Genomic DNA, 27,191 nt, shown 5'->3' on the forward strand with positions numbered 1-27,191 from the left:
CTCTGTCCTGCTGATGGAACAAAGCACTACTGGAGGGGATTACTCCTGCCTCTGGTTCACTTCAGCTCCCCAACTGCAGCATACTATTACTTCAGAAAGGCACTAACACACACACATTATAAAAACAAAGAGTGCTACAGATTCACACTCACACACACTCTACTACTCATGTCAGTGGAATTGCCAAAGCTATTATCTTGGACTGGATCAATTTATGGGCATGGAATGAAAAGCAAGGGTGTGTCTGTGCGTCTGGAGCGTGCAGCTGTGGTGTTTGGAGTGACCTGTGGACAAATTATATCCAATGAGTTATGTAAATCACCACAGAGTAATACAAACCGACAGTGAGTAATGCTCACAACCCCCACACAATGAGATTATATGAATATATTCATAGGACAACAAAAAGAAAAGGAGAGTCGGAGGCAGGCGTTTTTTCATAGCTATGAAAACTAGTTCATTTGCACTGATGACACGCCAGGCTGATTTTTAAATTTTCATCTCCGGGTCTTTCCATCGAGATGCTCTTTGCTCTTGAGTTGGCAGTTCTGGCAGATATTGTTGAAGTGGGTGCAGGCTAAGTTGAAGGCCGGTTGAAGTCAAGCCAAGTGGGTAATCCATTTGTGCTCCATCATGGCAGTGTTTGTTTGTTTTTTTCTCTACTTTTGTCCACTTCTCCTCCATTATGTCAGTGTGATATGGATGTATCGGGTTTGGAGCGGAAGATATCAGGATTGATTTCACTTCCTGTCCACAGCCTATCAGGAGATCGGCGCACTATATATTTCTAAATATATGGTCAATATTATGCAATATTATGAGGATATTAATCATGATAATGACAATACAGATATTTTTTCATATCCATACATATCAAGATATGAAACCAAATATAAAAACATCAAACCAAAACCTTAATAATCAGTTTTGTTCATGCTGAATTACAGCATACTGAGAACCATCAATTTGGGCAACATAATTTGTAGAGTGATAATTTCATGTCATGTCATCACGACATGATTTCCCTAAAATTTGTCATCAAATTTGAGACAATAATCCTGAATTATCACCTAGTCATCAGAAATAATTCATCCTGTTAATTTTTTTGTAGATTTAAATAAATGTGATGCAAAATGGTATCACTGATGTAAAGATTGTAATATATGTTGCAATTGTAATGCATAATATATAATATATAATAGCAGTTATATTTTTACTTTCCTGAGATACACTGATTGAGTGTTTGGAGGGATAAAGGATCATTACCTTGCCATGCTGTGTCTGGAATGGCTACTGTATTCACACCGGATCATATTTATCACACATCAAAACTACACACCACTGTGCAGATTTTCAGTTGACTTATTTTTATGTGTTTAAGATCTGAGGTGTGGGTGTATTTAATTTGCTCTAATATATGTATATATGTATAACCAGCCAATTAAACTCTCCGCCCTCTCTTCCTCCAATATATATAGCCACACACACAAACACACACACACACACACACACACACACACACACACACACACACACACACACACACAAAACACTGTCCCTGTTCCTCTAACCCCCTGCTGGAGAGCTATTAGCTCCTGTTGAGAACTTTTCACAGTGGTCCATTAATTGAGATCCATATGCCAGGATGGAAGATTGCTTAGCGACAACCTTTATTAGAAAATGACTGGCATGCTACGCAGCCTCCAGTGTCCTTCAGTCCAAACCAATCCATCAGCACCTGAATACTAAAGTGACTTAAACTCAAGGATGGAAGGATGAATGAAGAGGTGTGGTGGCTAATCTGGATGATGGCATTGAGAAAGACCAAGGAAAGTGTTTGCATGCTTCTCCGCCCTATGAAATTGGTTCGTCCTTGGTGGCACATGGATATTTGTTTCTCTGACTAGGAAAGTGCTTTTTCAGCAGAAAGACACATAGGGAAAATGGCAAATGCACCTGCACCGGTCACTGCAGAAGACACACATCTTTAGTTTAATTTCATTAAATTCTAAATTTCTAATGACATTAGTCAAGGTTGGGCAGGCATCCCCTGCATTAGATAGCTGGGGGAAGACCTGCAATCATTAAGAGGTGAAGTAGAAGGTGGCTTTTAGTATAGTACATATTTAATCCAATTAAATTTTTTTGTAAGGTTGTACTTTTCGAAAACTTTGTTATTTCGTGTTTATGAATTAACAAAAGCTTAAGCAAGTTGTCGATGTTCTAATTTGTCTCTGAAATGTAAAACATTTGTGGAGAATCTTTCATAAAAAAACGGTAAATTAGTAATATTAAGAAATTATTCTGAAAACTGTACTCAATCCACTTCTCTTGTAAGGATCTTCTTCTTTACATCTGTGGTTTCTGGCGGATGAGGTATTAACTCATGATTTTACATCTTACTTAATCCAGCTATATCGCTTAAATCAAAATGTGACAGGGAACTGACTCTGGAGTTGAAATGTTTCTGTGCTTCCCTGTCAACACATGGTTTTTGTTAACACTAAAGCACTGTCAACACAAACCATGTTCCGGAACATTTTTCAACCCGGTGTCACTGTGGAGTATTTTGTGTACTTAATGACAGAAAAAAAAACTCCAATCCAATTCAAATTCCAGCAGCAACACCAGTAAAAAGGAAAATGGCAATGGGGTTAAATGCTATCTGCGGGCACTGTGTCCTTGCCCAAACTCTGCCAGACAAGTGGTTTCTGAAGCTTGAAACGAACCCTGTTTAAGTATGTGAATGCAAATGAAAAAGCCCGTCCTGAGCTCTGCAAATCCACACCCCTGCTGTACATACGCTGCATGCATATCTAAGTCTGTGTGGAGGTAATAAACCTGAGTTGTCAAGGGGGTGATATAGGACAAATCAGACCGAAGGAGAGCACAAATCAAAGGAGACAGCTTCCTCCTGCATAGTCTGCTGTAGCGCCTTTGTTGGAGTGTTTGACACAGCCGGTCACATCTGCACCGCATTGACATTGCCACTGACATATTTTAGAGTGTTGCATTGTGTAGAATTGGCATTCTTGAAGCATCTCCATTCATGCTCTTATGTCACATGTTTTCTCCTCTGTGGTTCAAACAGACATTTTAGTCATTGCAGTACTTGAGTGAATGAATTGCAAAACATCTTCTATTTCATGTACAGTGGCTTCAGAGAGTATTCAAACCCCTTCACTTTTTGCACCCTTTTTGGGTTGTAGATCTCATTTGAAATTGACAAAGTTGCCATTTTGCCCATCAATCTGTACTCAATAATCCATAACTACAAAGTGAAAACATATTTTTAGAAATTAGGCCTGGGTGATAAAATGATGCAGTGGTGTACTACTTTTCTTCTGGTCTTTATTAAAAATATGTCATTAAAAATGATCAATATCACGTGATATGGAAATGTTTATCCTGATAAAGATATCATATCACCTGGCCCTATTAGAAATTTTTGAAATCTTTTATTTACAAAAGTTAGAAAGTGTTCATTCCCTTTGTGTGCAAACTGCGTTGATTGGACAGAGTTTACAAAGGCCCACACCTGTATAAGTTTCCCACAATTCACACTGCATGTCAGGACAGAAACCAAACCATGTAGTTTGAGGAACTCTAAAATTGTGGCGAGGAATATATCAGGGCAAAGGTATAAAACTATTTCCAAAGCTTTGTGTGAAGTTGTGCTTCACAGTGATGTGGTACCTCCAGCACTCCGGTAGTCTGGGAGATGACCAATATCCAAACAATAACTGTAACAGAGCTTCACAAGTCCTCTGCAGAGATGGGAAAAACTGTCGGAAGAACAACCATCTCAAGAGAACTGCATCAATGATCCCTTTATGGTAGAGTGGCTAGATGAAAGCCACTTTGAGTAAAGAAAATATGACGGCCTGCTTATATGATCCCAAGCGGCATTTAAAGCTCTCTGAGAGTATGAGGAAAAAGATTCTCTGCTTTGGAAACAAAAATGTAACCCTCTGGGCGAACCTCGAAATATTATGTGTGGTGAACACCACGCACTGCTCATCACCCGGTTATTACCATCCCTATGGGTGAAGCATGGTGGTGGTGCTGACAGCATCATGCTGTGGAGACTTTTCAGCAGCAGGGACAAGGAGACAGAATTGAGGGAAGGGTGAATGCAGCCAAATACAGAGAGGTCCTTGAAGAAAACTTGCTCCGTGGTGCACACAATGTCAGACTGGGGCGACAGTTCACCTTTCAGCATAACAATGATCCTAAAGCATACAGCCAAGACAACGCTGGGGAAGCTTAGGGACAAATTTGACTGTCCTTGAGTGGCCCCGCCAAAGCCTAGACTTAAACCCGACAGAAAGTGTGGAGAGACATGAAGACGGCAGTTCACAGGTACTTCCCATCCATTCTAACAGAGCTTGAGAGGATCTGCTAAAAAGAACGGGATAAACTGCTCAATCGCAGGTGTACAGAGCTTGTAGAGATTTACCCAAGAAGACTCACAGTTGTGATTGCTTCCAAAGGGGCCTCTACAAAGTACTAAATTGAATTTTAAAATTTACAAAAAAATTTTAAATCATGTTTTCCCTCTGTCATTGTGCATCGTTGAGTGTAGATTGATGAGCAAAAATTTCCATTTAATCAATTTAAAGTGCAAAAAGTGAAGGGGTCTGTACACTTTCTGAAGCCAGTGTAGGAGACACACTCTACCCTGTAGATAAACACGCAAATAGTTAAAGACTGAACCCACTTTAGTGAAAGCGAAGCTTGTGTAAGCTCTATTATGAGACATCATTCGTCGTTCTGAGCCCAACCCTTGACAGTTTTAAGAAAGTTCGATTTTTTACAGAATCTCAGACTCTTAAGTTTACTGTCGGCGTGGAAAAACTGTGTATGGAAAAAGAACAATAAGAAAACAAGAAAACAGTAAGAAAACTGCACACACAAAAAATATTCTCTCTATTTAGTCTGCCATCCCATGATGCAGATAAATGTCTTTCACTGTTTACACCGAGTTTATCAATTATTGTTTACAAAGCCAGCTTTTGTCAAACCTGAATAATGTAATTCTGCTCCCCCTTGTCTTGTTTATTCCAGCGGGGATTGCTTGTTTATTTTCCAGACAGCCAGCAGACTTTTCGGAGGTGATGTTGGCAGGGACCTCGCTTTTAAACCTGACTCCTCAGGCTTTCTGTCTGTTTTCCTGCTATTACTTTTGGCAGAGAAAAGGACAGTGTGATTGGGAGCTGTCTTTTTCTAAACATTTTGACACAGTATAGCCCATGGTGATTGGAGCAGCAGTTCTAAGCCGAACCTCATTTGGCAAGACATCACCTAGCACCTGGAGTCACACAATATTAGTCTACCCAGCTGACCGGATACTGATGAATTGGATGTTTAAGCAGTTTAGTCTGCAGCGTGTGAAGACAGTCCAGTTTAGACATGCGAGGTGATGTTGAGACATTTGTTCCTTGTCCCAGCAGCTTACTTTGATTTCTCTTATGACGTGAAATAATAACATGCTTTACATGCTTTACTGTTTGGCAGACTTGTTTTCACTAAGCCACACTGAGTGGTTCTGCATCTCGTTTTCATTTATATCCTTTTCAGATACCTCATCATTGGGCAATGGTCACTTTAATCACAATAGCCCCATAAAAAGAGTTTATTTCCTCTCCTACCACAGTGCTTTATATAGCAGAGTAATAATATATTTTATTTAGAGAGTAGCACAGCTGTTACTGTGTTGCCTGACAGTAAATATGGCATCGATTTCTGGGTCCCTTCTTTGTAGAGTTAGATTTTTTCCCTCCTTGTCCGCGTGAGTTTCCTCCCACATAAGGACTTGCAAGTCTGATGGACTGGAGATTCTAAATTGCCTAGAGGTATGAAAGTTCATCAAAGTTACTGTATTTATTTGCCTGATGATGGGCTGACAACTTTTCCCTGTTTCCCTGCCTTCTGCCCCTTGTATCATAGATTAAGCAGTCATCATTGTTGACACAAAGTAAGAATACTTTAAGTAGAAAGATGAGAAAATTATTCAGTGTATAGAAATTTAGACATTAAAATCTGGATTTTGAAACAAAGACATCTGATCATCTTCTTTAGGAGGCTGGAGGCAGCACCCACCGCTATGTTCGGCCACAGAATGAAGAGATCTCCACTTCACACTCCAGTGTAACCATTTGAACAGACCTGCCTGAGGCAACAGCTGAGCTGAGCTGAGCAGAAAATAGCCTAATCCTTTTGGCAGCTCCAATGAACGGACCCTTTTCAGTCCCTCTAAAAACAGATAGAAACCAACAAAGCAATTCCAAGTGTCAGATCCTACAGTTTAACCAAGCATGGGTTAGACATCAGTCACATTTGGCGATGCGTATTTGAATGCTCTCTATACAGCACTAACACGACACGAGTGTGTGTTTTGTGCATTCACCCTCCATCTGTAAACACAAGTTCTCAACGCTATGATACACAGCTTTCTGTTTCAAGTACTATAGGGAGGGAGAATACCATGTCAGTGTGGAGAAATAATGTGCTTTTCTTACTCATTTGCTGAAGGCTAATAGTAGTTCAAACTTTACACAGAGTGTACATTATAAAACTTGAGTTAAGAAATGCCGGATCCGGTGTTTTCGGAGCTGCTAGAGTGTAAAAGTGTGCTTCAGCCTCTGCTATTTAATTTTGACTATTGATTGTTTTTGTTTTTTTTTAAATCTGTCTCTTGTGAATCCCCCAACTTTTTGGAAGAGCAATAATACATGAGTGGAACACCCTTTAAAGATGGATTTAAATTTCTGCATTATGGAGTTACTCATTTAACTACACCAAAGGCTTTGCCACAGCTGGCCTGAGCCTCCTCAAAAATTTAAGTACACGCTGGGGCTACTGTGGCTGCAGAGGTACTATGTAGAGACAGCAAAAACTGTGGTTAGTCAGCCTGGGTTGTTTGTGTTCCCCTGCAAGTTTCCGATGTCAGTAGAGATTGTTGAGGGTAAAAGCAAAACGAGAACGGTGAAGAAAGATTCTGATATAGTTTAGATGTTATCTGCTCCTTTTCAGAAACACATATCTAGCAAAGCCATTTTCACTGCAGACCTTCTGCATCCTACAGCCCCAGCTCCCTGTCACCATGAATGAGAGAGCATAAATACAGCGTCTGCTTGGAAATAGTCTCATATTATGTATAATGACACACAGCAAAGCTTCCCACCATCACTCATATCGCAAAGTAAATGAAAGAATGAAAACAGTCATTGTGGAGAACATAATCAAAGCATTATACAGCCTGATCAAATACGAGACGTCCATCGTGTATCAGCTGGTGAAATCCAACACCCACGCCATGGGTACATACAGTGGAACTCCATTAACCTCTTGTGTCTAGTATATATCCAGCTTTTGATCTACTGTACCACCTGCATGAAAGAGTAATATCAGACTTTAGCTCTTCTACCTGCATACTATTCCATCCAAAGGCGTCCACAGCCAGTTTTTTAATGTTTATTTACTGCTCTAAATGTAAGAGCGAAGACTAGTTTTCAGATTAGGGCCTAGCTTAGGGCTGATGTTAGGATTATATCAAAATTCATCCTACATTGAAGTGACGCCTTCAATAAGATGATACAATTTTTGCAGTATATGAATGCTGGATGTGTCCGCATGTATAAATAGATTGTACAGTGTCATGTACTGACTCTGTTTGGTTTGTGGTTACATTGCGTCATGTCCAGAGAGATTGTGTTGGGTGACATGTTTACATTCTCCAGTAAATGACAGGACAATGACTTGACCAAATATGGTGCCTTGTCCTGAGGAGGCGAGATAAAAGCATTACCTCACTCTGTCCCCTTTGCTTCTTGTGATAAGATAAGGGAGGTCACATTGGCTTCAGTGAATAGAGCAGCTCTAGTTCAGCAGCCTTTTATCACAGCTTTGTTGAAGCTTTGTTGGGTCTTTTCTCCACAGCTTGTCTTTCGGACAAATCGTGTAGCTTTTGCCATCGTCCAACTCACATACTAATGATTTTTTTTTTTTTCCACTGTGGTTGTCTTTCTCCAAAAAGAGGATTTGCTACTTCCAGTTTTTCTTTTCAAACTACACTTAACGCCTGCCCCTACTAGTTATAGTGTCTCTGACCTCTTTCAATCTATTTTAAATGGATATAGAATGGGGGCATTCAGTAAAGTGTCATTTCATTTCATGGACCTTTGACGGATAAAATTGTGGCATTGCCATATACCTTTGTGTCTACTTTGACGCGTCTGAGCCTCCCTGGATATATTAAGCTGTCTGGCTGTTTTAGCTGAATGCAATTCAAAGCCAATAAGTCATTCGCACACATACACACACATTTCATGTGCACATGCAGATAGTATTCAAAACAGCTGCATCTTGATGTGTGCAGCCTCTCTATAAATGCCTTCCCAGGCCTCTGGCTCTGTGTTCACTCATCCTGTCCTGGCTGATTCCCGTGCCTGGCATCACATATGTGGCCACAGCTCCTTGGTCTAAGGATATGTGCTGTGCTGTTGGACCATAATGGCCTTTTTATAATATTTGTATGTGCTGTGTTTGGCTAGTCGAATCACGGCAGCGCTGAACAGATATTTCAAAAATATGTTGCAAATTCATTTTTGCTTCATAAGGAGACGCTGTGGTGCAAGCTTTTTGTTTGTGTGTTTTTTAACAAAACTCATTGACAGTTGACAATTCAAATTGCTATTTGCAACGCAATTCGACTGCAAATGTCTGCACAATGTTAGCATGCATTACTCTGTGCCAAGCCATCCGTCTGGCCACGGTGCTGACTGTGTGTTTTCGGCCACTGTGGAAGTTTGCAGGTTCTCTGGCCTGTGTATGAAAGGATAGAGAACGAATATGTTCCCATTTGAAATTAGTGCTCCTTCTGTGTTCCCGCGGTAGTGTTCCACTGCAAGAAGTTAACGACACTGCAAAAGAAAAGGTGACTTGTAAATTGCTGTAATGTGTAGCTAAACTTCAAGCTTAAATAAACAAGTCCATACCTAAAGTTGTATTTATCATTTTTAAATATTAATTCCAAGAAAAATAACTCCTGCACTGGATCCCTTCATATTAAAGCAGAGACTGGTGTGCAGCGGCAGTGACCCATTGCTACATTAAATCACAGAGGAAGCACTTAGTGTCTTGTAGGTCTTCATCTACATTTGTCTAATGTTACCATTCAAATATAAAAATGCAATAGGTTAAACTGTGGCAGGTCTGTCCTCATTAGCATTGATGCTCAGCTTTCTCAATGTCATATCAACGCCCTGGCGTATCCATCAGTAACATCAAATCTTCTCACTCATATCTTTGTAGTATGGAAAGAAGCATAGTCACTCACAGGAGGGCTACTAGTCTTATAGCTGCATTTTCTTCTGACTTTAAATGACTGACAGTCACCATTCAGCACCCACTCTGCAGTGTTTCAGCACATAGCGACATGATTGATTTGTATGGACGAGCTTGTAGAGCTCAGTCAGACGTTTGTCAAACGCATAGCAGTGAGCTAAAATGAATGAGTGGGCAGGTCCTAAAAGAGCCGCTCGCCTTTTCACAGACAAAGCTGTGATCTATGCCTCAAGCTTTTTCATACATTAGATATTTCTTTAATAACCAGATAAATGAGCTGATTTATGCATGTGAAGTGTAATGAATCTCTAATGCATATTAGGTTGTTACTTTATTGGAAGCTGCATTTTTCACAAAAAAAAACGGCTGCAGCTACATTACTGTCCCATTTCAAACACTGCTAAGAGATGGCCTCGCCACACAATGAGTCCCAGTTTAACCCCAGAGTACAGATGTTGTACTTTAGGGAGCCATCAGCTCACCATCAACTGCTGCCGTTAACACAATAGGAAATGAGCTAGTTAGCAGTAAAACTAGGTAGTTTAACCTCTTGATAGCAATCATAACATTTTAATTACACTTGTGATATGTGAAGCCCTGCCATATGTTTTGCCAAGGTCCTTGTATAAGGGCATGTCTGTCAGTGAAAAATAAGCCCTGCCAGGGCAGTTGATAGCTTGCTTAAAAATCACTTTAATCCTTGTAGTTGTTGACAGGCTGGGTCATGTAGTAAATGATTTGTTAGGAAGCAACTTGACATTGTTTTTTTTTTCCCCCACACCGTCCTTTGCATGCCTCTGTGACGGCCGTGGCCGGAGGTATTATGTTTTCAGTGCCGAAAGGTAATTTCTTCAAATTTGGTACAAAGATTCACTTGGACTCAAGGATGAACTGATTAGATTTTGGTCAACAAAGGTCAAGGTCACTGTGACCTCACAAAACACATTTTTGGCCATAACTCAAGAATTCATACAGTTAGTATGACATCATTTAACACACATGTCTAATAGGATAAATGATGACGTGAGGATCTTTTAAAAACATTTCTGGTCGTTTTTCAGTGTTGGGGAAGCTACTTTAAAAGCGCAACTTTGCAAGCTACCAATTATTTTACACAGGAAGAAGTTGACCTATAGCAAAGCTAGCCAAGGTAGAAATCCAGTGTGGTTAACTATAGCCACTAAGAAAAAGTAGTTCAAACTACTTAATAAAAAAAAAATATATATCAAATGGACAACATACATGTGATACAAAATAATAAATAATGACAAAATATACTTTACAGTTTATTGCAAAAATGCTTATGTCTTCACAGGTCATAACATAAACCCAAAAACTAAAATACCCCACTATTTCTGGGAGAGTGCAAGGAATGTTAGCTTTGGTTTTGCATCCAGTAGCTGCTTCAGTACAGCCACGGTGATTCTTCCTCCAGGCTGAGATTCAGGAGATTTATCCGTGATGATGTTGTATGAGCACTGATTACCACCCGCCCATGGCTTTCACACATGCACGGGGGCAGGGGCATGCCTTCACAGCGGTCAGGATGAAAGAAAACGGGGGCAGGGCTTGTCAAAAGGGGTTCAATTACAGTAGAGAAGCTATGGGAAAATAGCAATTAAAAAATCATTACTTTCCTTTCATGGCCAAAAATCGTTTGTAGTTTCAGTAGTTAACTACACAAAACATGGCAAAAAAGTAATTTAACAACTTGAATCACTGTGCACTTATGAAACTAGCTGAGCTACCAGCAAGTTACTGCAAAATGTAGTTAAATTACTAGTTTAATTATATGTAGTTCACTACTTCCCAACACTACCATTTTTCAACACTGTAACACAGGAACAGTAGGGGAGATTGTGACCATATTTCCTGCAATTTGACTGGTTGGCGGATGCATATAACCTAAAGGCGGTAATTCTAGTTTTGTTCTGTGTTTTTCTTTTTGACATTGTAAAGCTGAACTAGTAAACTAAAAAAGTAGAAAGAACCGAAGAAAGCAGTCATCTTATTCTAAAATGTTTTAGAGTGAACAAAGCAGAGAATTAGCGGGTGGGTAGTATATCACAGAGCTACACAGAGTCTAATCAGGATCCCAGCTGGAGGCGTAGCTGTGCTCTGACCCTGTGAAATGACTTTGTCCTCTGCCTCATCATCAGGGAACTTGGGAGATCAAAAAGGAAGTAATTTTCCGCACTTCCAAAACAGTGTGGATGTAATTAGCGTTGTTCCAATAACATTCGCACAGCACGTCTCTGAGACAGGTGTGAAACTCTGCCCCTCCTAATCAGATATCTGCACTGTAATCAGGAGACAATCTTAATGACCTATGTTAAATGCCAAATGCTCATTCCATGCCATCCATTCTCCAGTCTGATCGCACCGCTTCAGCCCCAGAAATCAGCCCCACAAATTAAATCCATTTCACTAATGATTACTTTTTTTTTTTTTTTTGCCTGGAATGATACAAAGCTGTAAAGGTTTCAGTGTAGACTTTTCATTTTCATGGATCTGTAGTTGATTAAGCTCATTTGTGGAGATGGAGTGGTTTTCATTTGTGAAGAGTTTTAGTGTATTTGACATCTAGAGAGGGCTCTATAGGGAATTTGTCTTTTCTATGAAACTCAAGAGTCAAGACTGGTCTTAAAGCATTTATGAGAGACTCAGTGAATAATTCATGTACATCGATAACATCTCATATCTGGTTTGGATGTCCTCTGGCTAGTGACTGTCAAGGTAAAGTTAGTTTTAGACAGGTCATCTTTGATTGGAAGAGTCTGTATGCTGTGACTTTGTAGCCTGTGCAACAGGAGAAGAGATTTCCAATATTATAAAAAAAAAAAAGGAGCTCTCTGAAGTAGGTGAGTTTTACAGAGGAGGATTTTGGACTGTATATTAACTATGGTCTCTGTGTCTCACAGCTGAAGTACATACAGTGGGGAGAACAAGTATTTGATACACTGCCGATTTTGCAGGTTTTCCCACTTTCAAAGCATGTAGAAGTCTGTCATTTTTATCATAGGTTCTCTTCAACTGTAAGTGACGGAATCTAAAACAAAAATCCAGAAAATCACATTGTATGATTTTTAAGTAATTAATTTGCATTTTATTGCATGATAAAAGTATTTGATACATCAGAAAAACAGAACTTAATATTTGGTACAGAAACCTTTGTTTGCAATTACAAAGATCAGACGTTTCCTGTAGTTCTTGACCAGGTTTGCACCATCCATCCTCCCCTAAATACGGTGCAGTTGTCCTGTCCCCTTTGCAGAAAAGCATCCCCAAAGAATGATGTTTCCACCTCCATGCTTCACGGTTGGGATGGTGTTCTTGGGGGTTGTACTCATCCTTCTTTTTCCTCCAAACACGGCAAGTAGAGTTTAGACCAAAAAGCTCTATTTTTGTCTCATCAGACCACATGACCTTCTACCATTCCTCCTCTGGATCATCCAGATGGTCATTGGCAAACTTCAGACGGGCCTGGACATGCGCTGGCTTGAGCAGGGGGACCTTGTGTGCGCTGCAGGATTTTAATCCATGACAGCGTAGTGTGTTACTAATGGTTTTCTTTGAGACTGTAGTCCCAGCTCTCTTCAGGTCATTGACCAGGTCCTGCCGTGTAGTTCTGGGCTGATCCCTCACCTTCCTCATGATCGTTGATGCCCCACGAGGTGAGATCTTGCATGGAGCCCCAGACCGAGGGAGATTGACCGTCATCTTGAACTTCTTCCATTTCCATAATAATTGCGCCAACAGTTGTTGCCTTCTCACCAAGCTGCTTGCTTATGGTCCTGTAGCCCATCCCAGCCTTGTGCAGGTCTACAATTTGATCCCTGATGTCCTTACACAACTCTCTGGTCTTGGCCATTGTGGAGAGGTTGGAGTCTGTTTGATTGAGTGTATGGACAGGTGTCTTTTACACAGGTAATGAGTTCAAACTGGTGCAGTTAATACAGGTAATTGTCACACCGTGTTGAGGTTGTCTTGTCTTGGGTTTGTTTTGTCCTTTCATTTCAAGTTTTATTTTGAAAAGTAATTATCCTCTCGTTTCAGGTCATTTGCCCTTCCTCATGTGTCTCAATCTGATTGCCCTAAGTGTTTCCACCTGTCCCCTATTTCCCTCCATGTGTTTAAATAGTCTGTGTTCCCCTTGTCTTGTGCCAGAGTGTCTTTGTTCTCGTCCTGCACTCGAGCCTTTTGTCCATGTCCACAGCCATAGAAGTCGCCAAAGTAAGCTTTATGTACCTCGAGAAGAGTGATTTTTTGTTTGTAAATTTTGCCCTAGTTAAAGTTCATAGCCCTTTGTTTTTCCTCGTTAAGAGTGATTTCTTGTTTATAATTCTTGCCTTAGCATATTTTCATAGATCTTTGTTTTTCCTCGTTAAGAGTGAATTTTTGTTTGTAGTTCTTACCTTAGCATGTTTTCATAGATCTTTGTTTTTCTTCGTTTAAGAGTGATTTTCATTTCTTATAGCCCAGTTGTTTATTTAATCTAGATCCTCCGCTTAGTAGCATGAGTAGACTTTTTTTGCGTTATTTTTATAGTATAGCAATAGAGTGTTTTGTGTTTATTGGTTTGTTTCTTTTGAGTAGTACCTTTTTCCTCCTCCCCGAGTGTTTTTTGTTCTTAAGATTCAGAGTCTAGTGTCTTGTTTTTTCATAGCCATTGGTTTGTCACTCTGTCTGAGGTTTCCAGTGAATTCAATAAAAGCCTTTGGTTTTCTAATATCTCTGCATCTGAGTCCTGCTTTGAGTCTCGGCCTGACAGTAATGAGTGGGGAACAGGAGGGCTTCTTAAAGAAGAGCTAACAGGTCTGTGAGAGCCAGAATTCTTAGTGGTTGGTAGGTGATCAAATACTTATGTCATGCAATAAAATGCAAATTAATTATTTAAAAATCATACAATGTGATTTTGTGGATTTTTGTTTTAGATTCCGTCTCTCACAGTTGCAAAATCGGCAGTGTATCAAATACTTGTTCTCCCCACTGTAGATCTCAAAACTTGTACATGCTGTGATATAGTATAGAAGGCCTAAACATTTATCCATGAGCAAATTGGTTAACTTTACTTACAACCCCTGAAAACTGGTTTATTGAGAGTTTACTAATTAGAACTTCAATGTGTCTGCTTCTTCATTAGGACTCTACAGGTGTGTTTTTATCAGATTTGATGGACAGTGGTGGTAATGGACGCAAACCACCCCACAATTGTCATCAGATTTTATATGAAGTTATATGATTGTGTCTTTACACCTGAATGTGTTGCTTGATGCTTATTGTGCTATGTGGGGGAAAAAAATGTTCTACTTGTTAATACTTCTCATTGCACATTATGTTCACAATGAAGGTCGCTGTTCTCTGTTCATCCCTTATAGGTTAGCCTTGAATTCTAAAACTATTTAATATGGGAAGGAACATCAGGCTTCCTGGCACTTATTGTTACAACTCTAACACAATTCGGCTGCAGTTACAAAACGGGCCATTGAGTTTATCCTTCTCCTCTGACTGCCGTGTATTTTTAGCAGCACTTCAGCTACAGTATTGTTTAAAAGCCCAGCACAGTTCAGAGTGTAACAGAACTCCCTTTGTTTTTTTTTTGTTTTTTTTTTTTTAAACATTCAACAGTTAGTTGAATAATTACCATGCTCCCACTTGATGTGGAAAGTGTGTCTTTTTAATATTCTTTTTCTCACTGCTTTTCTTTCATGCACTTTGTCTTTCCCTCTTCTCTCTCCCCAGACATGGAACTCGATGTGCAGGGGAAGTTGCAGCCGCAGCCAACAACGGTGTGTGTGGTGTGGGCGTGGCCTATAATGCTAGAATTGGAGGTGAGTGAAGCATACCCTTGGGAATTTTTAATTGAGAACATTGTTTAATTTGAAATATTATTAATGTAAATGAGTTTAAGATTATTATTTTAATTTGAAATAATAAGCACAATAATATTCAAACTAATTAACGTAGAAGTGAATTTCTTTCAGATAGGATCCCTTTAATCTGGGACCTGAATCAGAATCACAGATTAAGCTGTGTCTCCATTATTTTATTATAGACCCAGTAATGGATTTTAAAGGTGATATCCATAATGTTTTTTTTGTCTGCATCACTGACACTACTACTAAACCGACTGACTGACTCTATTGTTCGCAAGTGAAAGTGCTGCAGAGACGGACAAGCGCACACAATGGATTGTCCTTGATTGATTACCACTGAGACAAAAAGATAACTTTCTACAGATTTTTCACAGGAAATGACTTCCTAGCTTCCTTAAGATTCTTGTGTGTGCCTGTATTTAAAAAAAAAAAAAAAAGACTGTCTACCATGTATGACATAAAGATATAAACAGCTGCGAACATGTTAAATGTCTCATCTTCAAGACATTATGGAGATTGTCTCAAACGCGAGCAGATGTCAAATTTAAGTTTCTGACAGAGTGACTTTGATCTTAATTCAAACCAGTACACGTTATAATTCATCCCACCATTATTTGGCACTTTGCCTGAAATTCCATTCTTTCTTCCACCAATTAGATAAAAAGCAAGCTCAATTTTTAAAGTGTTTTGTTGTGTCCTTATTGATAAGGAAACAACCTAAATTTAGTATTATACTGATACCAAGGAAAGTGATTTCACAACCCAGTGGACATCTGTTCATACCACCGTGTAAATCATCTGCCTGAAAAGCTGGTCAAAAATAAGACTGTTAGTGCAGGCTCCTGTTTAAACAGTAATAAAGCTGTCAGCATGTGCAGATATGCGTTAAGAAAGAAGATATGTGGAGAAAAAGGATTTTTTTTTTTTTTTTTCTCTCCTAAAAAAATTGTGCACTTGATAAAATATTCCAAGGAGGCTTTTAGTAACTTTTGTCACCAAACAATCTGTCAATGACTCTGGCAGCCAACAAGACTCAGCGGAGCCCTGAGCAGTCCCATTCAGTCCCGTTCACAGATGTTACTCATAATTCTCCTTCTCTGTCTTCATTACCATTCATCTCCCGACAGAGCTGTGCATTGGCCCTGATCTCATAAATTACTCCTCTGTGAATGTGATCATGGGGTCAGTGGATTGTTTATAAACAGCTGTGATTTGCTCCCAAATACCCATGCTACTTGTGTATGCACATGTGAGCATAAGCGGTTATGTTTGTTGGGACGCCTAAATGTGTGTATTTTCACTGAGCAATGACTAGTGATTAGTGTTTAAAGCCTGTAATCGACCCTACTTGGCTCGCTCAGTGTTTCCTTCCACCTCCTGTACCTGTTTTCTCACACACACACACACACACACACACACACACACATACAGCGGCATCTCTGCCTTCTACCTCTGACTTAGTGGAGCAGCAGGGAACTCGCACAGCAGTGTCTTAATAAGGAATCGTCAAGCAGCAGGAAGTTGATGAGAATTTTTACAACAGTGATCATCATTACTGCTGCAATGCAGCCCGCGCATTATGACCACTAGAGCAAACATTGTGCTTTATGTCGCATGCTTTCCTCAGTTACGTTTTTTTTTTTTTTTTTTTTCCCAGGCTGCTCAGTATTCAAACTTGTGTTATGGCAAATCCCCACGCGAACAGAGTAATTACTGTTTTGGCTGCATTCCTGCTGGTATGTGTGTGTGGCTACAGGGCCAGACAGGGTCATCTAGAATGGATTATTGAAGTCTTAATGTGGATGTCATCAGTCGTAGTGTTGCCTCTGAGGTCTGGGGTTCCTCTTCCAGTAATGGACCGTATTTTGGATTATTTAGTTCAGAGGACTGATCTGAGGCTGCTCACTTCAAAGGGTTGCATTCAGGTATGATGAAAGGTGACATTTGGTGTTACCCTGTGGACACACCAGTGTGTTGAAGGCTCTGGAAACTCTCAGTTCATTTATATGCGTGCGTGCGTGCGTGCGTGCGTGCGTCTTTCTTTCTCTCTTCTACAGTCTGTCTGTTAGATTTGTCCTTTCTGTGTGTTTGGTGCGGTCAGTAAATGGTCTTTCTTGGTGTAACAACCAGCAGGGTATTTTGTTTAGATGGTGGTAAAATAGTGTAGTATCTGTCAGGGTCACATCTGTGGGTGAAGCTTTGCACACTTACTCATTAAAACTGGATCTCTCTGAAGCCTTTGGTTTTTCCTGTGAAGTCTTTTGTTGTTGCTGTTCCCGTTTTTTGTTGTTGTTGCTGTTGTTGTTTTTGTGGCTGGAGATGAAATGGGAATTTGCTGTCTGACTGATTTCTTTCACTTTTTTTTTTTTTTTTTTTTTTTTTTTTTATGACAAGTTTTCTCTTCTTGTCATCTTAGTTTTGACACCTCTCCATCTATTTGAAGCTAAAATTCATACACTCACCATCTCTTTATCATCTGTCACTCTGACTCTATCTCCACCACTTTTCACATCTCTAGTTTGGTAAACAAATCTGCACTGTATTTCGTGTTCCTTTTACAGGAGTTCGTATGTTGGATGGAGAGGTGACAGACATGGTGGAGGCCCATTCCCTCAGTCTCAACCCTCAGCACATCCACGTTTACAGCGCCAGCTGGGGCCCAGAAGACGATGGCAAGTCCCTGGACGGCCCTGCCAAGCTGGCTAAGGAGGCTTTCCTCCAGGGAATCACAAAGGTGAGTCAGAGCATAAGTTTTGGCTTTTAATCATGTTATATCTTCCTGTTTCTTATTTATAGTATCACTATCAAATTCACATCAGCTCTTTAAAGGAATACTTAGACTCTTTTGAGAGATGCTTTTATTTGCTTTCTTGCTGAGAGTTACAGTAGATGAGAAGATTAAATCTACAGCCAGCAGCCAGTTAGCTTGGCTTAGTATAGAGACTGGGAACTGGGAGTAACAGCCACCCTAGCTCTGTCCAAAGGTTAACACGTCCACCTATACGTGTGTGTGTGTGTGTGTGTGTGTGTGTGTGTGTGTGTGTGTGTGTGTGTGTGTGTGTGTGTGTGTGTACAGTTGTGTGCCATTTTTGTGTCAAAGTCTGTTTCCTTCTTCAAGCCTTCAAACAGTGTTTCCCATACCTTTGCCCTCTACAGTTGGGGTTAGGCCGTGGGTTTGATTCTAGTTAGGCATATTGCAGAGATAACTGGTTGGGATTCAGTTTGGGCTCAGGTTACAGTGGAGAGAAACTTAAATCGATGGGGAAAAAGATTTAGACACAACACAAGATAACTTCCTAGTCTCCAGCGGTAGCCTGATAACAGGACCCAGCCAACTAATAGTCAAGTAGGCAAATAATTCACTGTAAAACTTTCATTTGTCGAATGAGATGTGACAGTTTCATAGTTGAGCTTTAGAGGTGCTGGTACGTGAGTTTTGGTGCACAAGTACACAAAGCCAGGCAAGCTGTTTCCATTCTCTATGTTAAGCTAAGCTAACTAGCTGCTGGCTTCGGCTTCATATTTACTGCACAAGCATGAGAGAGGTATCAACCTTCCCATCTAAGTTTCTGAAAGAGAGCGAAAAGCACATTTCCCAAAAGTCAAAAGTTTGTTGTTCTGCTTCATAAAATATTAGCCTGTTGTGAACATTTTCCACCTCCAAAATTATACTGTACCATTACTATCTGTGAGGTGTAGTGTAGAAAAGGACAAACTCAAGGTGAGTTTGTTAATTGCCCTGTGACAAGTCCTTTAGAGTTGGACAGAGTCAAACATTAAAGAGTATGACATATGATCTGAGGCTAAACTCATCATATCTCATCGTTAAGCACTGCTACATCAAAAGACGTCAGCGGAACAGCTAAATGATAAATGTGCGATGGAACAAAATAGAAATGGAGCCACAGTCACTGATGCAGAACAATAGCTAGATTCAAAGGCCACAGTAATTGGCGTGGAAATCAACGAAACTGCAAATTTTAGGTTGAAAAGAATGATTCATATATCATATCCCAAAATGTGAAATGCTCCACATATCACAGTGCGTTAGTGAGGAAAAATTGCCTGACAGCAGCACAACAGGACCTTTCTGATTCAGCGTGTGTTCTGGCAGTGAGATAACCCGTGGCACTGAAGTGTTATCATCTGTCCTCTGTAACCTGCAGAAAAGGCAGCGTCGGGTCATAAATTGGGCTGGAAGGTTTATGAGTATAAGCTACAGCTTCACAGCTCTACTGTTAGGATACAGTACGATGTAGAGTATTTATCCCAACTTCTGAACAGCGGTCATTTGTGAGATGGACATGTAGGAAAACTAAATGGATAATCCTTTTAAAAACAAGCTCATTTAAAGTCTGTGTTCATGTCAAATTGAGGCCCCTTTTGTACACTTGGCAAATGAAAACCATGCCAGAGAAAACAGTGTTGCAACAACAGTGATAAGGAATTAAAGATTCCAGTATCTTTATATTTGCCCAGACACCACCAACACTGAAACTGAGGACGTGACAGGACTCAAGCAGACAACCACAATCTTTAACAAAGGGAGAAGCAAAACATTCCATTCCTGCAGCTTTTTATATCACTGTGACTGAAAACAACACGTTTTTTGTTTTGGTTTTTTTTTGTATGTGGGTGAAATGGTATACATTTCTTTTCTCACACCTTTTTAATTTCTTTCTCACCATCAGCGATGCGTTTCTGCTCTGTACGTGGGATGTAAGAGAGGTCCCTCCATTTTATTTTATCTCTTTCCTTCACCATATGTATTTTTTGGTTCCATGTTTTGTTCTCTAAAATGAATATGTTATCCACCCACTTTGGTTCAAACTAGGTACAAGAAGAAGAGTTTTAATCTTTCGGTTTTATTCTGAACATCACAGTGACTGCATTGCAGCTTTCACTCGTTGAAGAAAAAGTCACGTTTTAGTGTTTAACTAACTTTTGAATGGCAGGGTGTAATGGATGCCGAATGGAAATGTAAGTTGTGAGTAAAGTATAACAATAAAGATACCTTGATTTATTTGGCACTATTTTGGCACATAAAACTCTCAAAGGGTTTCACATGAGATCACATCAAAGACAAAGAGATGATAAAATCTAACAAAGAAGAAAAAAAAATGTTGCTAAATATATTGTTTAAAAGAAGAAAAGTGCAATAAAACATGACAGTAAATGTTACACTAATTAAGTTCAAATTAAAGCAATAAGTCTGTAAGACTTTAACAAAAGAAGACTGAAGTCATTCTCCACCCAGAGGCTGTTTCAGAGCTGTGGAGCCCTGACAGCAGATGCCCTGCTGCCCTCTCTCTGTCTCCAGCCCGGCCCCCAGAGACACTTGGCATCAACTGGTCAGCAGACCCCAGGCTACAATCTGCAGTGTAGTGAGAAGAGAAGGTCAGCTGTGTAGGAAGGGAGCAGACCAACCCATGCCTTAAAAATAAGCAGTAAAACTTAAAAATCAATCCTCAAGGTCATAGGTAAGTAGTGCAGGGAGGCCAAAACTGATTATTAAAAAAAAAGTGCACAGATTTTCCACAACTTGTTTTGTACAAGCTGAAAGTGCTCCATCAATTCCTGGGGCATTCCATCGAATAAAGAGTTACAGTAATCTAATCAGCCAGAGACAAATGCATGAAAAAGGGTTTGTGTGTTTTGGAACGCAGGGAACAGTCTAATCTTAGCGATGCTCCTGATTTGACAAATGACAACCTTTTTTACTTTGCTAAAAAAACGTTTAGTGCAATTTTATTCTGAGTCATAAACCACCCCAAGATGTCTAGCCGGCTGCTGGCAGTCCCAACCTAACTGGACGAAATGTGTGTCTCATGTAGTTGGTATATTGTAGGAGCATACAGTCTCACTGCCAGATATCATGTTGTCATTTATCAGGCCTAAATTATATTCAGCTTGAGTAGATTTTGTAATTACATTTCTTCTATTTGTTATCTGATGTTCTGCCGCAATAAGCCGGCTGATATTATGATGTATTAATAAGAGTTGTGCCTTCAGCGGTTCAGTGTTTCTGGAAGAAAGCACATAAATGACAAGTCGTTTAAGCGGCGAGACAAACGTCTTTGTCAATGGCCATTTTTCACACTTCGCTCAACTGACTGTTACTCTCTCTTTCTTCCTCTCTTAATGTGCAACATGTGGATAGCAACTGAATGAACATATATCTGCTTTCATAACGCAGGGACGCAGCGGACTGGGCTCCATCTTCGTCTGGGCCTCGGGTAATGGTGGCCGGGAGCAGGACAGCTGTAACTGTGACGGCTACACAAACAGCATTTACACCCTGTCCATCAGCAGCACCACGCAGTCCGGCAACGTGCCGTGGTACAGCGAGCCCTGCTCTTCCACTCTCGCTTCCACCTTCAGCTCTGGAAACCCGGGGGAGAAACAGATAGTGGGTGTACACACACACACACACACACACACACACACACACACGCTTTGAACATCTCAAATGTGTAGGATTGTTTTTACACTTTAAATCTTTAGCACACTGTAAATGTCAGCACTGTGAAAAATAACCATACATCTCATACTCTGCTTTTATCAATCACCTTTTCGAGTGTACGTCCATATTAATCTTGTTTCTCTAAAATCAAAAATCGGCATCAAACTGTCAGAATCAGAGTGAGTGGTGTGTAACATACAGTGAGGAAAGCTGACAAATTTTGAGAGATGCCACACGCTTCCTTCAAGCTGCTTGTCAGCTGAAGAAAGACTTGCCTCAGGGACATACAATAACATTAAACAACCACAAATCTGCCATTCCCTTCAAAATACACCAGAGGCATGCTGCCGGCAAGCAAACACAACTCATCAAATGGGTAAAATTGAAGTCATTTTAAAATATACCAACACACCGTGTGGCTTTGTGTTGTTGCTGCAGCAGTCAGAGGCTGTCATTTGTTGTATCAGTGAGTTCATGCGGCTTTTCTTTCTTTCTTTCTTTCTTTGTCAGCCTTTTGTTTTTGCCACATTTGTGTCTAGACTGTCAAATCACAAGCAGACCAGTCTTTTAAATGAATTCGACATGAACTAACAAGTACCTCATTTACTGGACAGATTTGGTCACTTTTCATCTCTTGAGGTTACGGATTTTGCCAAGGAGAGCCAGAGAAAAACAAAAGTGGCTTCCAGCATCTCTTACCAGGCTTAATGGCCTTGTCTGCACTTGGTGTTGCAATTAAACTTGTCTGGTGTTCACCCCGAGAAAGAATAAAACGTAGCTGTTTGTAAGGCTAAACACATCTCCACAGTGTGGCAAAAAATACAAAGTTCACTAATTACCCCTCACGGCATCGGGCTTGATACAGTGTTATTATTGTAGCAAAAACAGATATTCAATTAGTTTAGATTGTAATTTCTCAAAATTTGGATTTCAGATGATCAGTCTGCACAATTACAGAACTGATTGTTACTGTGCTGCTGAGCAGTTAGAAAAGGCTTGGTTAATAACTTTATGTAACTAATTGCTTCGGCAAATATGTTTGCAAAGGTAAAAACATAATCAGTGTAGGGCTGCAATCATCTATTATTTTCATTATAGGGTAAACTGTTGATTTTTTTTTTTTTTTTTTTTTACTCGCAGTACAAAGCCCAAAATATCCTCATGCTGGAGAAGCTGTAACCATCACATATTTGAATTTTTGTCTTGATAAATAACTTCAATATTAAAAGTGCTGACAACCGTCTGCTGTGTGACTAATAGATTACTTGTTCCAGCTCTAAATCATTGAGTGCGATGAAAACAGTGAATGAAGTATGACAGTGTTTCAGTGTTATTTTATTCAATTTTGAGATCTAATAGTCGGCCAGCGTTGACACCTGCCCTCCCTTTGTTTACTCCTCTGACACGTAGACGTCTCTCTGCAGATAATGGTCATTAGTGCCACAATCTGTCAGGCCAAAAGTTGCAAACCAAGAATCCGTCCCTAACCTTCACAGCTCGCTTTGCCCTGTGGCTTCTTTGTCATTTCTGACATGTCCTCAGCATGACCCAGACAGGCCTCATTAACGTGCTGGCACTGGCAGAGCCGGAGAGCAGAGGTATACCCAGAGTGCTAACATACTTTGTCTCACCACCACCCGACCTGGCTGGGCTGATTTGGCTGACATTCACTGCCCCGGCTGTGACCCTTTTGGCAGTGATCCACAGACCTGAGACTAAACCTACCTGCTCATTCTCTCCTACGCCCCCTCCTCCTCCTCCGTCTTCTTTCCATATCCGATTGCTGCAGGCAGAGCTCCCATTGTCCCCGGACATCCCCTTTTCTTAACACTCAACCTCTCGCGCTGTGCTTCTCACACATACTGAAGTGAGAAAACTCACCATGTAATATTAACTGTCTTTCACCCTCTGTATTTCTGTGCACTCCTCTCTCTCTTCTCCTGTCTCCAAGGTGACCACGGACCTGAGGCAAAAATGCACAGACTCTCACACAGGGACGTCCGCTTCGGCCCCGCTGGCCGCTGGGATCATCGCTCTGGCACTGGAGGCCAAGTAAGTAAGAGCAACACAGCCTCTCCCTGTAACCACCATAGCTATTTTTGTACTTGATATGATTTCACATTAGAAAATCATAGCAGTAAAGATTTTTTAATTTCATTTTGTTGTAAACCTCCTCTGATAGCTCCACCGTGTGCTTGTTTATGAGTGTATGTGTGTGTGTGTGTGTGTGTGTGTGTGTGTGGATGTGTGTGCACTCGTGTATGGGAGTTGGCTTTGGCATGAATCCCAGTCTAGAAATTTTTTCCTCAGCATATTAAGCTTTTGATAATCAGTTAATTAGCAAGACAAATCAGCAGCTGCAGCCCACATAGAAGTGCAAATACCTGTCGGGCCGGTAGTGAAGATTTTCAACTCCAAATATCTCTCATTATCGTTCACTCAGGACCCCAGATGTCAGAATCCAAGTTTCTGTCAGCAGCTCTACTCTGTTGTCCATTATAGTCGAATCTCGTGTGTGTTAGGTCCTCTTATCAGACTGCACCCCTCTGCTCTGCATAACTCTCCTCATTTCCACATTAGTTATTAGCTGACAGGTGTCACCGCTAATATCATAAGAGAAAGGCAGTGACTCACCTCACAGAGCTCAGGTTTACACCATGTAGACTATCTGTCACTTTCAACAGTAAACTAGAGTCAGTATTTGTCAGTGAGCAACCTCACCCACCCCACACACACACACACACACACACACGCACATATCTGCACCCCTCCTGACAGGCAGCAGTAATAACAGGGTAGCTAGTTTATCAGACTGGGACCACATTGGAATTCACAGAGATGGAATCATTTAATAGGCAGAGTGTTTTGACGCTGTGGTGTTTTATTATTTTATTATTTTCTCCCATTCGTTCTTGACTGAGGTGACAGTGAGTGAATTGTGTGTGTGTGTGTGTGTGGGAGGGAGGGAGGGAGGGAGGGAAGGTGGGGTGTGTCTTGTCCATTAATAACACATAAGAGGATGTGAGATGTGAATGCTGATGCAGAGACTGGCGTAGGTGATGTGCCACAGTGCAATTCTGTGTCTATTTCTGTCGACTGTGGTGTTGCGCTCAGTAAGCAGTGATGCATGATTTGATTATCTTAACCCACGGAGCAGGTTTTTTTTTTTTTCCCCCATCGGTGACTTAAACGCTGTTCAGACGTTTGCTTCTCCGCCGTGCCTCCAAATAAATCTATATTAAAAAAAAAAAAAAAAAAATTTATTGGGCTTCAGAAGGTGACCCCATCTCCCCAGTCCCAGACCTCATTAGAAACTATCATTACAGAGAGTCTAGACACAGCCCTCCACGGTATTGTGTCCACTGTTTTACTGTGTTCCCTTAGCACAATAGGTTATGATGTACCTTTTAATACTGGTGTTTTACGCTGACGTTACAACCTTAATGCGAGCCTGTACTTTTGTCATTGTTGACTGACATATCCCTCTGGGCTTCCTCTACATCTCAGTATAGTATTTCAGAAATGTATAGCTATCCATTCCTATATATGCTCAGCTGCATCATATTTCAGGCGTGTCCACAGGCTCCTCATATGTCCTCTGCGGTATTGTCATACAGTTGAGGTCAGTGACACCTGACTTTTCTCATAATGTGCATATTGTAAAAAGTAATATCTTCAGCTATTACATGACAGAAAGTCAATACGGTTGCTCTGCTTTCCTGCCTGTACCTGTGCAGTATGAACCTGACCTGGAGGGACATGCAACACCTGGTGGTGAGAACTTCCCGGCCGGGACACCTCAGCGCCGGAGACTGGAAGACCAACGGAGTGGGACGCAGAGGTAGAGGCTGGCGATCTGGACGTGTTATATGATGTTATATTTGTGCCCCAATCCTGAGCACTTGATGGAGTCCAGAAAAAAAGATTTTCTTTCTAAGCACATGAATAATATTTTGTAGTGAAACTGTTACCACTAAGAAGAATAATTCAATTTTAGCAAACAAAAATCTATTCTGTTCCCAGTAAATTTATTTTCCTGTTTGGTTTGATACACATAGGCACACAATAATAACCTTCCTTACTTAGTCTCAGACTCCCTACTCTGTTGCTACTCCCAGACCTTTGAATGCTTTGCCCACATAGCACTCGCTCAACCAGACAGAGCATTACAGTGTGGTACAGTTTCAACCAGTCAGAAGATTGGGGTAAAATTGGCCATTGTGAATGTGAATCACGATTGGCTGTTTTGGTGCCAGTTTCTCTCTCTCACCACCACCACCATAAACCTGCTATTCTCTTTATCCCTCCATGTATTTATTTATGTTTTCACAGTGAGTCATTCATACGGTTATGGGCTCCTGGATGCTGGTGCCATGGTGGCTTTGGCGCAGAACTGGACAACGGTGGGGCCACAGCATCAGTGTGTTCACACCATGCTTGCAGAGCCAAGGTTAGAAGTGTGACCAGGAGTGTGTGTGTGTGTGTGTGTGAACTGCAGTAAGTTTTAGTCTCATTATGAGCCCTCGCTGTTCCATCATGCCGCTCAGCCTGATAGATGCCACCACAGTCTTCCTCGGAGCTGGAACGCTCGTGTGAATTTGTAGCACTGCGCTGTTGTCTGTGTCCATTTCTGCAGCCACACAAGATTAACCACTCCCCCCCTCCGCTTGTCAAACCTGCAGAGACATCGGCAACAAGCTGGTGTTCAGCAAGAGCGTGGATGCCTGCTGGGGACGACCGGAGTATGTCAATTCTCTGGAACACGTTCAGGCTCGCCTCACTCTCACCCACAACCAGAGAGGAAAATTGGCCATTCATCTCATCAGCCCACTGGGCACACGCTCCACCCTGCTGTTCCCCAGGTACACTGTAAAACACGCCACTATACACACCAGCAGCCAAGCCCTGATATAAATCTCTCTTTGCCTCACACACACAGACAAACACAATATACATCTACCACAATTTAACTTGTGCACAAATACTCAAAAGTATGCTCTCTGCGGGAAACCCCCCCCCCACTCTTTCTGCATTTGAGCCCAGAAAAAGTAACACAAGCACGTCGCCTCTCCTCTGTTCTTTCAGGCCCAATGATTTCTCCTCAGAGGGATTCAACGACTGGGCTTTTATGACCACCCACTCATGGGACGAGGATCCTCAAGGGGAATGGACCCTGGAAATAGAAAACGTAGCGGCTAATGGACGTGACTATGGTAACCCCACTCCCCATCATTAATTGTTCAGTCTGGGCACATCAAGCCTACATTTATGCCAGCATTCAGTGCCCCCTCATCAACTCAAGTCTTCTTGTCTATTTTCCTGCTTCTCTAAATAGCCTCTCCATGTTTTTTTTCTGTCACATTCCTTCTCTAATGACGCAGTTTGTACCAGTTTTGGTTCTGGGGGGAGCTGCTCTCCGAAACACATCCAGATTAAAACTTAACAGCTGCTGGGCAGAGAGGGTTTCTTCTGCAAGAAAGTTTTTGTGCAACCTTTTGATTAGC

The 27,191-nt window shown here is 41.0% G+C and overlaps 1 protein-coding gene across 1 annotated transcript in view; it reads left to right on the forward strand.

The window, feature by feature from the left end:
• furinb (furin (paired basic amino acid cleaving enzyme) b) overlaps positions 1-27,191 on the forward strand; it is a 74,730-nt gene that overhangs the window by 43,836 nt on the left and 3,703 nt on the right. The window contains 8 exon segments of the mRNA XM_087174095.1: positions 15,091-15,179; positions 17,786-17,958; positions 21,421-21,633; positions 23,639-23,739; positions 25,425-25,528; positions 26,020-26,137; positions 26,370-26,549; positions 26,773-26,988. Coding sequence (XP_087030221.1) covers positions 15,091-15,179; positions 17,786-17,958; positions 21,421-21,633; positions 23,639-23,739; positions 25,425-25,528; positions 26,020-26,137; positions 26,370-26,549; positions 26,773-26,988 — 1,194 coding nt within the window.

This window comes from Seriola lalandi, unplaced genomic scaffold (genome assembly GCF_002814215.2).
Source record: "Seriola lalandi dorsalis isolate HSWRI2012SDOR001 ecotype SW California unplaced genomic scaffold, Sedor1 jcf7180002054314, whole genome shotgun sequence".
In the NCBI taxonomy this organism is placed as follows: Eukaryota; Metazoa; Chordata; class Actinopteri; order Carangiformes; family Carangidae; genus Seriola; species Seriola lalandi.